This window comes from Oncorhynchus mykiss, chromosome 15 (genome assembly GCF_057628025.1).
Source record: "Oncorhynchus mykiss isolate SJ-2025 chromosome 15, ASM5762802v1, whole genome shotgun sequence".
NCBI lineage: Eukaryota > Metazoa > Chordata > Actinopteri > Salmoniformes > Salmonidae > Oncorhynchus > Oncorhynchus mykiss.
Genome location: NC_143036.1, coordinates 32,752,572 through 32,765,187, shown reverse-complemented (window position 1 = coordinate 32,765,187; position 12,616 = coordinate 32,752,572). Strand labels below are relative to the sequence as shown.

The 12,616-nt window shown below is 42.8% G+C and overlaps 1 protein-coding gene across 3 annotated transcripts in view; it reads left to right on the top strand.

Moving 5' to 3' along the window:
- sugct (succinyl-CoA:glutarate-CoA transferase) overlaps window positions 1-11,597 on the top strand; it is a 162,176-nt gene extending 150,579 nt beyond the window's left edge. For all 3 annotated transcript variants that reach the window (XM_021563085.3, XM_021563086.3, XM_021563087.3), the window contains one exon: window positions 10,623-11,597. In XM_021563085.3, coding sequence (XP_021418760.1) covers window positions 10,623-10,786 — 164 coding nt within the window. In that variant the 3' untranslated portion in view covers window positions 10,787-11,597. The remainder of the gene's footprint in view (window positions 1-10,622) is intronic.
- The last annotated feature ends 1,019 nt before the right edge of the window (window positions 11,598-12,616 follow it).

The window sequence follows — 12,616 nt, the reverse complement described above, 5'->3', positions numbered from 1 at the left end:
TGCTTTAAAGAAGATCTACATTCTGATTCTCCCTCCCACATATTTTATTTTCCTTGATCAAACAGATGCGAAAGAAAAGTGTTTGATACATGGTAGCGAGGGGCAAAGACAGAAGAGTGGCTGAGACGTGTCTCAAACCCCTGTCGTCAAGGGTTATGTGTGGTCCGGGGCTGGCAGCGCTATCACTAGACCAGATTCTGACGGACTGTTTCAGAGTTTGAACCCCTCTCACTTCATCTTTGTCCCGGATGTGCCCCCACCCCGCGCAACCAGCAGGGACCAAGAACCTCAAGGGCATAGGTCTGCACATGAGCACCGCTCTTTTGTCCCATTCTTGGCCCTTTTGTGCCAACCCACTGGGCAGACAGTCTTTTTCAATTTTTTATCTCAATCGTCTGTCGTTTCACAGGGTACCGTCAGGAATGGGCCATACAGAGAGCTCCAGTATGTGTTGACTCACCGCTTATTTAGGTATTTATCAAATTCTCTGGACTTTTCCACAAATCTCCTGTGGGCCTGTGGGTCTGTTGGCTGACTCATGGGCCACTGAGCACTGAAACCTCAGGCTCGGCGGCATGCTATTTCCTCAGGAGGTCAGGAAGCCCCGATGCCCTCTGTCTCACTGGCTTAGTCTCCCGGTCTCTCTCCATCCGTGTCCCCCAAAAGGGTGCTTCCTGAATGGGACTGTCTGCATCGGACCGATCCATCCCATTTACAATACTCTGGAGCTGAGCCATGGCCAGTAATGAGTTGGCACCGACTATGGAACTGCTGGGCACAGAATGTGGGTGGGTGGGTGGGTGTGTGTGTATGTACATGCATATTTCAATAGAGGGATAAATCCCTTTGCTTTACGATGAGGCCTTGAGTTTTTCACTTGATGAATTGATCTCCAATAGAAATGAAAGCAGAGAGGTTGGGATAGACTCTAGATAGAGGGAGAGAGAATCAGTCTGTTGTAAGACCCAGCAGAGGACTAGAAAAGGAAAGATGGAAAGACCCGAACAGAACAGAGAGCTTTTTGTGGTGAGACTACGAGGAGCATCTTCCTCCGATAACGGAACAGTGTGGGAAAGCAGATGTGGCCTTGCGGCCGCCCATCGTATCGAAGGAGTGGGGGAGGAAATAGAGGATGTGGTGAGGGCATCGTTCATTACTGCTGAGGCATTGAAAGGCAGAGGGAAACCGCACGTGTCCTCACACACGCACACAGCCATGTTCAGGGTCCTGTTCTCCCCTCCTTTCTTTCCCTCCCATCTTTGCTTTTCATTCTGATCTCACATTTTACAGCCTGGCCTCATCTTTCATTGAAAACAGCCTCAGTCCTTTGGTGCGTTCTCTCAGTTTTGTAGTTAACCTTCCGTCTGAAAAGTTGGTACAGAGAATTGGGTGTCATATGGGGCATTAGTTTCAGTCCAGCCCTTGTGGTTTATTTGGGAAAGCATTGTATGGCTCTTATTTTTCAATATTCTCTACATCTAAACTGTCTCTCATAACGCAGTATGTCATGGTTCCAGCAAACAGTCATTAGATCAACGGATTTATTTACTCGCAGTGGCAGAGAGAAAAATCAAAAACTGGAATCAAAGCAGTGAGGCAACGACAAATTTTATGGCAGCACCCACCAAATGAAAAGTCAGTCGTTTCAGTCTGCCGAAAACTTATGTCCTCTACAGAAATGCAATCATAGAAAGTGTCAGGAAATGGTTATAGAATGTTCAGACCTTGATCGGGTCCCTCTGAGGATGTGGAGATGTGTCCCTTTATCCTCAAATGGCTTGTTTTTGTCTGACATCCCCCGCGAGTCTCCAAAGCTATTGAAAAGCGCAGCGATTGATATGTGGTGTAAATACCAGATGACAGACTTTACTGCATACCAAAACTCTGCTTTCGGGTTGCTTTACCGCAATGTCGGTGTCCTTGTGTTGCATTACCCACAATTGTTTAACTTCCGGGGTTGGATATCGTTCGTCAAACAGTAAGGGACCTTTATTTGAAATTCACTGTTTGATAGTCAATGAAAATCTTTTGTATACATGGCATATATTTTGATCAAGAGGGGGATTTTACAGGATACTCATCAGTTTATGATAAAGCGGAGCAGCACAGGGGAACCCAAGAGCAGACTCAGACCAGGAAACGGGGATGAATGAACCAAGATTTTTATTGTAACACAGGGAGAGATGAAGTGCAGATCCAGGGAAGCTTGGATGAGTTGTAGGAAACCAGATGTGGAGGCTGAGGTTGTATTGAGCTGGGTTGGGACAGGGTAAACAGGTCTAGAGGGGAATCCAAGGGAGTGATGAGTTTAATCCAGAACAGGGTAGCAGGGTGGTGAGATGTGGAACAGGAGACAGGAACCAGAGTCAGAGCGGCAAAACTGCAGTGAGGAGGAGAAACAGCGTCATGCAAAGAAATAGGCACAGCAGGATACAGGATCTTATATAACAAATAGCTAGAAGCATGACTGAATGAACAGCGATTACGATCCGGCAGAGTGAAAGTGGCAGGACTGAGTATTTGTAGAGGTCTTGATTATGGAACGGATTGCAGCTGGTGAGGATCCGCTCTGGCTCCAGCACACCCATCTCCACTCCCTTTCTGTTTGTGTGTGGTTGGAGAGATAGAGTGTACTGGAGGAGTGGCTGCAGGTTAAGGAGACACCGGATGTCCACTAGGGGGTGTGGCAGGAGCAGATGTGCAAGTACACCCCCCTACGGGCGCACTACCTGGCTTGTCAGGGTGTGAGGAATGGAAATCCTGTAGGAGGGATGGGTCCAGAATGTGACAGGGCACCCAGCAGCGCTCCTCAGGCCCGTATCCCTCCCAGTCCACTAAAATACTAGCAACCGTGACCCCGACGGAGTACATCCAAAAGCCGCTGGACAGTATAGGCAGGATGGTCATCGATGAGCCGAGGGGGTGGAGGAGCAGCTGCAGGGGGAGACAGGTGGCTGGAGCAGAATGGTTTGATTAAAGACACATGGAAGATGGGGTGGATTTAGAGAGAGTTTGGGAGTTTTAGATGCACAGCAGAAGGCTTAATGACATGATCAATCTCAAATGGACCAATGAATCGGGGTGCTAGTTTTCTGGAAGCCACTTTCAAGGGCAAGTCCTTAGACGAGAGCCATACCCTTTGGACTGGAGCTGAAGCACATCAACGGTTAGCTTGAGATTGGGTCCTGGTGGAGGCACGAAAAGCAGCCCGGGCCCTCCTCCAGGTGCGATGACAACGGCACATGTGGTCCTGGACTGAGGGCACCTCGACCTCTTGGGCAGGGAACAAGTTGGGTTGGAAACCCAGGGAACACTCAAAGGGTGACATACCTGACAAGGCGTTGATGAGGGTATTGTGGGCATATTCCACCCAGGGTAACTGGGCACTCCAGGAGGAAGGGTTAGCCGAAGTCACAGCATAGGGCAGTTTCCAACTATTGATTGGCCCGCTCGGTCTGGCCATTGGTCTGGGGGTGATATCCAGATGAAAGGCTAACCTTAATCCCAAGTGCTGTGCAGAAGGCTCTCCATACCTGGGAAGTAAACTGTGGTCCCCTGTCAGAAACAATATCAATAGGGATGCCATGCAACCACAACACATGGGATACCAGTAGGTCCGTAGTCTCCCTGGAGGAAGGAAGCTTGGAGGGGAATTAAGTGAGCCGCTTTGGAAAATCGGTCAATAATAGTGAGGATGACTGAGTTACCGTTAGATGGAGGAAGGCCAGTAACGAAGTCCAGAGTTATGTGTGACCAGGGGCAACTGGGTATGGGAAGAGGGCGAAGCAGACCGGACATAGGTTTGGTGGATGTTTTATTCCGGACACAGACCAAGCCAGCTGAGATGAATTTCGGAGCGTCTTTTTTAAAGTTTAACCATGGATGACCCAGAAGCAGGGGAGAGTTGGGACTGTTAATTATGTGGAAACTGATCTTTTCCTGGTGATTACCAGAGAGACGTAGGATGACTGGAACGGTTTTCTCACGTACACGGAAGAGAAGCTTGGCATCGAGAAGGGCGTTAAGTGGAATGGTGTCCAGGCCTAACTTTTACTGGACGCAGGGAACAAGTAGAGACCAGCTGGCCAACCTGGCCACAGTATAGACACGCCGCTGCCTCTCCTCTGGAGATAGACTGGTCCGGCCAAGCTGCATTGGTTCAGGCTTAGAACATGCCTGGGGTAAGGATGCAGTCGGAGGAGAAGGAAAAGGCACTGAAGCAGATGTTAAGGAACTTGCAACCCTACCTACCCTCCGACGCGCCCGGAGGCAGTTGTCAATGCGGATAGTGAGAGAAAGGAGTTCAGCAAGATCAGTATCCTTCCATGGACGCCAACTAACCTTGAGGCTCAGTGAGTGAGTTCCGGATAGCTCCCTGAAGAGCCTCTTCATTTCAGCCGCTCTCTGCGGCGAGGGTGCGGAACTCACATGCCACCTTGACGGAGGGACATGACTCGTTTAGCAGCATCCTTTCCGCAGATTGGGTGGTCGAAGACCTTCCTCATCTCCTCCGTGAATCTGCTATAGGAGAAGCCAATGGGTGACAGTCTCTCCCACACAGCAGTGGCCCAGGAAAGCACTGCACCACAGAGGCAACCAATAGAGCTGGGCTGTTGCTCAATTACTAGTGAACATTGTACTAGAAAAGCTCTGCAAGCTCCGAGATTTTCATCGTAGCACTCGGGAGTAGGAACAGGTTGTGAGCTTTGGGCGAAGGTTTGACTCTGTAGAACAGACAGGTTCAGTGAAAACTCATGTGGGGATGAATGAACCAAGATATTTATTGTAACACAGGGAGGGATGAAGTGCAGATCCAGGGAAGCTTGGATGAGTTGTAGGAAACCAGATGTGGAGGCGGAGGTTGGAGTGAGCTGGGTTGGGACAGGGTAAACAGGTCTAGAGGGGAATCCAAGGGAGTGATGATGAGTTGAATCCAGAACAGGGTAGTAAGATGTGGAACAGGATACAGGAACTAGAGTCAGAGCGGCAAAACTGCAGTGAGAGGAGAAACAGCGTCAGGCAAAGAAATAGGCACAGCAGGAGACAGGATCTTAAATAACAACAAATAGCTAGAAGCATGACTGAACAGAGATTACGATCCAGCAGAGTGGAAGTGGCAGGACTGAGTATTTGTAGAGGTCTTGATTATGGAACGGGTTGCAGCTAGTGAGGATCCGCTCTGGCTCCAGCACACCTGTGTCCAACCACACAAACAGAAAGGGAGGGCCCCTATCAGGGGCCTCGCAAAGAAGGGCCCCTATCAGTATATAAAAAATAAACAGACATTGAATATCCCTTTGAGCATGGTGAAGTTATTATTACACTTTGAATGGTGTACCAATACACCCTGTCACTACAAAGATACAGGTGTCCTTCCTAACTCAGTTGCTGGAGAGGAAGGGAACTGCTCTTGGATTTTATCATGAAGCCAATGGTGACTTTAAAACAGTTGCAGAGTTTAATGGCTGTGATATAAAAAACTGAGGATGGATCAACATCCTTGTAGTTACTCCATAATACTAACCTGCATCCGGTTTGCAGCAATGCACTAAAGTAATACTGCAAAAATGTGTCAAAGCAATTAACTTTTTGACCTGAAAACAAAGTGTTATGTTTGGGGCAAATACATTACTGAGTACCACTCTCCATATTTTTAAGCATAGTGGTGGCTACATGAGGTTATGGGTATGCTTGTAATCAGTGGCGATTTTAGCATGTAAATCTTGGTGGGGCAAAAAAATTTAATTGTGTATTGCATGCCAGCAAAGCCACTACACAACACAACACTAAACAATACATGAATTGCACTATATGCCCACTAACTGTTAGGGCCTACATAAATCTGTCCCAACAGCAGTCCCAACATCTTACCACTGCTACACCTGGCTATCAGCAGAGCCTTGTCTGGCAGCGAAACAGTTAAAAAAAAACAGCTGATATGGCTGACTTGCTCAAACAAATGTGGTTTCTAATGACAGTTGATATGTACAAACTATGGCATAAGGGGACGACAAGCAGATAAGAGACAATCCGTCATTTCGATTAAGACAATGAGCGAGCTAGGATGGACGTAACATTAGTTCCAAACTATTTGTTTAGCACTTTTGAAATGTACAACGATGGTGCTCTCCCTGTACACCAAGTTAAACCGTAGGATAAATAAAGGGGGCATATATAAGCAGACAATGAACTATTCGGTGATTACATTTCTCTAAAACAGGTTATAGGCTACAGTAGAACAGTAAGAACAGTAAGTGAAATTATGGGCTACTAACATCTTACTGCACAACATACACATAGTATTACTTTCTTAGCTACAGTATACATATCTCCCTGGCATATTACATAATTTATGAAGCAGCATACAATACATTTTTGGACTCACATTGTTGTGCTCGGCTCACTTGAGCAGGAAGGTGGAGCGGCGGTCCTACGACTTAACATTTGTTTTGAGCGCGGCACAAATCTTGCTTCATTGACTGCATGGCCAATGCTGAATGTATCATTTTAAACTTGGAAAAGAGCCCCTTAAGCCCAGATTTGGGACCACACAGCCACAGGCACTGATTCCTTTCAAACCACTAATTGAATTTGCGATTTCCAACTTGTTGTGTAATTTTTATGTCCAATGAGCACCGATACGTTTTATAGATCATTTCTCTTAATTATTTATCTTCTTATGACAACTATTAAAAAGGATTTGCTAGCTGCTAGCTAAAATTGTGAAAGTATCACTCCAATCAAAGTTACTATGCATATAATGTGATTTGATGTCATTTTTTCTGTGGCCAATGACCTTGAGCCTTCTTGGATGGGCACTGGTGCGCGATGATACAAGGACATCCCTACCGGCCAAGACCTCTCTAACCCGGACGACGCTAGGCCAATTGTGCGTCGCCCCACGGACCTCCCGGTCGCGGCCGGTTACGACAGAGCCTGGGCGCGAACCCATTTTTTAAAGAATAATGGGCAAATGTTGCACAATCCAGGTGTGGAAAGCTCTTAGAGACTTACCCAGAAAGACTCACTGCTGTGATCACTGCCATAAGGTGCTTCTACAAATTATTGACTCGGGTGTAAATACTTATTTAAATAGGACATTTCTGTTTTTAATTTTCAATAAATGTCTAAAACAATGTTTTCACTTTGTCATTATGGGGCATTGTGTGTAAATCGGTCAGAAAATGTTTTATATTTAATTGAAATCTGGCAGTAGCGCAACAAAATGTGGAATAAGAGCAAAGGAAGTTGGATGAGGAAATTAATGGTATCTTTAGCATCATCTACGCTGGTTTGTTGAAATATAGGAAGTGTCTTGACTCATGTGTCTTTACTTCTCTTTCCCTCTTTGTTCCAACACTGCATGAATTAGGTGAAACTATCAGAGCAGTCTCATCTATGTGTCTCTGTCTGTCATGATGAAAGCCTTATCACTGAAACCCCAGAATAATGAATCCAGGTCAATTCTCAACTCCATTAATTCCACATCTTTTAAATTGTACTCTTCTCAGGTTTGTTAACCCCAACTTGGGTCCCATTTTTTATTAACTACAGCTGGGCTTTATAGAGCATTCATAAATTGTTTATTAGGCCTATACAGTGCATTCGGGAAGTATTCAGACCGCTTCAATTTTTCCACAGTTTGTGACATTACAGCCTTATTATAAAATGTATTAAATTAAAGTTTTTCCTTATCATTCTACACACAATACCCTATAATGACAAAGTGAAAATAGGTTTTTAGAAAATTTTGCAAATGTATATAAAAAAAATGTAAAAGCCTTATTTACGTAAGTATTCAGACCCTTTGCTATGAGACTTGACATTGATCATCCTTGAGGTGTTTCTTCAACTTGATTGGAGTCCACCTGTGGTATATTCAATTGATTGGACATGATTCAGACCCCTTTGGTCATTTATGACACATTGAGTACATAAATGGCTTGTATCATATGACGCTGTACATACTTTAAAGTCAGCCACCTATGGTCATTCGTAACAAATACATAAATGCCTTATGTCATATGACGCTCTACTTACTATAAAGTCCGACACATTTGGCCATCGTTTTGTCGGCGTCATTTTTAAATAAAGTTCAAATGTACGCTTACCATGCTGCACCTTGGTCCAGTCCTTCAGCCAGCTGTGAAAGCCATTCTGTACATAAAGGCTTAATGATATAAACACAAATGTATTAACACTTAGGGAATTATCACTAACAGCTAAAACAAATAAAGACATGGTTAAACCATACATTTCCTTATATTTGTATATTTTTAAAACAATTCAAATACATTAACTTTCACAAAGTCCAGCAATGCAATTACATTGAACATTGCAAAGGGCTGTGAATAGTGTAGCTCTACCCTGAGCTTGCAGACAAATGGTTCTATTCCTGCTGGAGGTACTGCATGTTGGTTGCAACCTTAAAAGTAACAACAAAGAAAGGTAGCATGTCTGTTAAGAAATGCTTATGTCACACCATCTGGATAAGGCATTTCTGTGCTGTGCCAGGAACTCTAAATGGGGAGATGTAGAAACTCCATTTGATTCGTATTATTATATTCCTCTTTAATTTACAAATCTCATGATGTGACCATGAGACGTGGCTGTATTTAGAGGGATTTTTATATAGCTGAGCCTGCTAGCTAGCTACATTTAGGCTAGTTAGCAATTGCTGTGAAGTCACCAAAAGTATTTGAAATAACAATTGAGGTAGCTACAATGTAATCTAACTCAACTACTACAAACTACATTGAACAAAAATATAAACGCAACATGTAAAGTATTGGTCCCATGTTACATGAGCTGAAATGATAAAATCCCAGAAATGTGCCATATGCACAAAAAGCTTATTTGTCTCTAATGTTGTTAACAACTTTGTTTTCATCCCCATTCGTATGAATTTCACCTTTGCCAATATAATCCCTTGTGTAACCACGTCAGCCCAAGAACTTCACATCCGGCTTCTTCACCTACAGGATCATCTGAGGTGTTTTGTGGGGAAAACTAATTGGCTGGGCCTGTCTCCCGAGTGGGTGAGCCTGGCTGCCGAGTGGATGGGCCTATGCCCTCCCAGGCCCACCCATGGCTGCACCACTGCCCAGTCATGTGAAATCCATAGATTAGGGCCTAATTAATTTTTTTCCGTTGACTGATTTCTTTATATAAACAGTAACTCAGTTAAATCTTTGAAATTGTTCCATGTTGTATTTATTTTTGTGTTCAGCAGTATTTAAATAAACAAAGGGTAAGTCAATTGTTGTTCATTTTCCAGTGGCACCACAAGTGTGCATTTGATTTGCGAACTCGCCATATGATCAGTGTCAAGTCAGCAACACTAAAAAAGTACGTCAGAATTTCTCAAATTATCAAAATAAAAGTCCCCCACGTAATAGTAAAAAGGTGTCAATAACCTGTATTTATTCACGATATATATGAAACAATTTATCTAAACATTAACAATGATTCATATTTGTTCATATTTAAGTGACATTTGCATTAAATGTTGGTTTTAAGATGTTCCATGGTCAAATAAATGCCCCCATTGCGAATCACTGTATATGGAATAGATATTGGCTTAGAGCGAGTACTATTCTGGGTGCCGCAGTAAAAGTATTGTAGAGAATTCTCAGTAGGGTCTGTAGATTGTAAATATAGTGTCATTTCATGGGGCTCTGAATAATACGAAGTGTTGCTGGCTTTTTACTCCACCCATTCCATAGCGGCCACAATGCGAATCACTGTATATGGAATAAATAATCATCATATGCAATTACTGCTCTACAGAAAACCTGCTAACCAAACAACATTCATGTTCACTGAATTAAAGGGAAACCACACAAAAATATCAACATTTCATAGATTTTTCCCAAACCTCAAAAGTGTACCCCTGATGTGGTGATGCATTGTTGTGAAGACAGAAAATGACATTTGGTTGTTTTCAATTTTTTTTAAAGTGTGAACAAAATGGGAAAACCTGAAAGAATGGGGGAAATCCAAAACTTGGAAAAACTGAACCGAGAGAATCTAATTTCGGGGATAAAAAAAAAAAAACATTTTAAAAGGCTGTAGAGCATTTCGGAGAAGGTTAAGGTCAGGTCCAATATTGACAATGCACCCAAGAGGGAAAGAGGTTGGGCCATCCTATAAATGTTTTAGAGTAATATAATATATATAATTTATCAGGCGCTTTTATCCAAAGTGACTTACAGTCATGTGTGAATAAATTATTATGCGTGGATGGTCCCGGGAATCAAACCCACTATCCTGGCATTGCAATGCTCTACCAAGATGCATGGCATGGTTATAAATGCTTTGTGAATCCCCAATAATATGATTTATAAGGCCTTTATTAAGAGGTGCTAATGCCACCTTTTATAAAGCACAGGTTTATGTCATATTTGACATAGTGGGTTATGTCACATTTGACATGGGTGGTTATGTCACACAGTTATGCCACATTTATGAACCCTTTATAAAGCATTACATACGGTTATAGATTATGTGTAACACATGTAGTGTTTATGAAGGCTTTATGAAGCATTTATAAGCTGCACCAAAAGTCAGAAGTTGTAGTTTGTTTTTAGTGTAACCAATTTGTATCTACTCTTTTTCCACAGGGCCAGCGGTCCGATTCAACACCTTTGAGAGCAGGGAGCCGATGCCCCCTCCCGTGATTGGTCAACACACTGTGCAAGTTCTCAGAGACAGCCTGTCCTATAATGATGATGTCATCAATCAGCTGCTGGCATCAGGGACAGTTGCCCAGAATGAAGTGCATTGATAACTGTGCTCTATCTCAATAACTACATAAGCACTACATAAAGGAGGTGAAGAGAGCGGACGCAAAGAATCTAGAAAATAATAATTGAGAAAGAGCACGGGTGAAATTGGTATATGAGCAATTTGCACACCCTGGATGGAGCACAACTGTTAACCAATGAAAACCTTCATGTTCCACCTAAGGGTTGCAAAATACTGGTAACTTTCCCAAAATTCCTAGGTTTTCCAGATATCTCAGGGATTTCCACCTAAGCCCTGTTTGGACCACTCTGCAGGATTTTTGTGTTACTTCCTTGATACAAAGGTTTTGCTTTTGTAAACCATGAATAACCATCAGCGAAACCACCAACGTAGCAATAATGACATAATGATGTATGTACACACCCTTTCCTTAGCCAACTAGCATTTTATTTGCATCTCTCCTAGGTCTCAATGGCATCACTTTGTGATTCACACATGATTAATCAATATGACACACTCTACCGTAGGTCTGACATTTCACTCAGGCCAGTGAAATAAGGAAAACATTTCAGCCTTTGGAAGGATATCGCTTAATGCTATCTTGGTGGTCAGTCATCACTCATTACTGCACTTAAATCCTTTATATCATATCCAGAGTTGATCCATGTTCAGCCAAGTGCACGTTTGTGCTGGAGATGCATACAACATTTCTTTTAAGGAACTTATAAATTATTTTTGTAATGAAATGTACTTTACACATGTAAGAAATTATTATCAACCAGTGAGATCCAACTAGGTGATTTGTAATTGTTAACCTGACATTCATTAGCAACAAATAAAATGGTTGTGAACATTGTTCTTGTTATTTCACAGGACTATTAGTCTTGTGACCATTAGCTATGTTTTGCCCCAAACAAGATCACATTTGGTTGGTAAAGGACCAGACCAAATCTGAAACAATCATAGACGTCTTTGTTTCATAAGTTTGGACATCACAGCACAGTACAGTAAAGTAGATATCTTTAGTATGGTACATTATGCTGTACCCTACTTTGCTGTACATTACTGTACTTTAATGTACTGTACTGTGCTGTCCAAACTTGTGAAACATAGACTTCTGAGATTGTTTCCGGCCAGGGGCAGAGAGAGGAAGAGTGAGAGGAAGGCGTTGCCCAAACTGTTTTCACAGTCTTGCTTTGACCACCAAATGACAGAAAGAGGGGAAAAAAAACAGTTATTTAGCTGAACATAACAGTGTGGTAGTGTCAGAGTCGTGTGTATAGGTGGCAGGGAAGTCAGGCGCAGGAGAATCAAACTGAGTGTAATGGAGTTATTTAATAACAATGAACGAAACATACTCCAAACACTAAATGTAACAAATAACAAAAATGGGTACGAGGACCCGACGTGCACCAAAACAAAAATATATACAACACTGACATAACAAACAATCTCTGACAAAGACATGAGGGGAACAGAGGGTTAAATACACAACAGGTAATGTGAATGGGATTGAAACCAGGTGTGTAGGAATACAAGACAAAACCAATGGAAAATGGATCAATGATGGCTAGAAGATCGGTGACGTCGACCGCCGAGCACCTCCCGAACAAGGAGAGGCTTCGACTTCGGCAGAAGTCGTGACAGGTAGTATAAGGGAGGACAGTAACAAGTGATCCAACTGTGGTTTGTGACTACTATGATTTTCCAATGTAGACAATTCAATTGCAATAATTCCATTATGGGTTTTTCAGTAATTCCATTACCGATTTGGTCACTATATATTTCATAAAGTTCATAGAGTTTTATCACTATATAATTCATAAACAAACTTGATGTCTGTAAATACACTATAACTATTGATATTTAA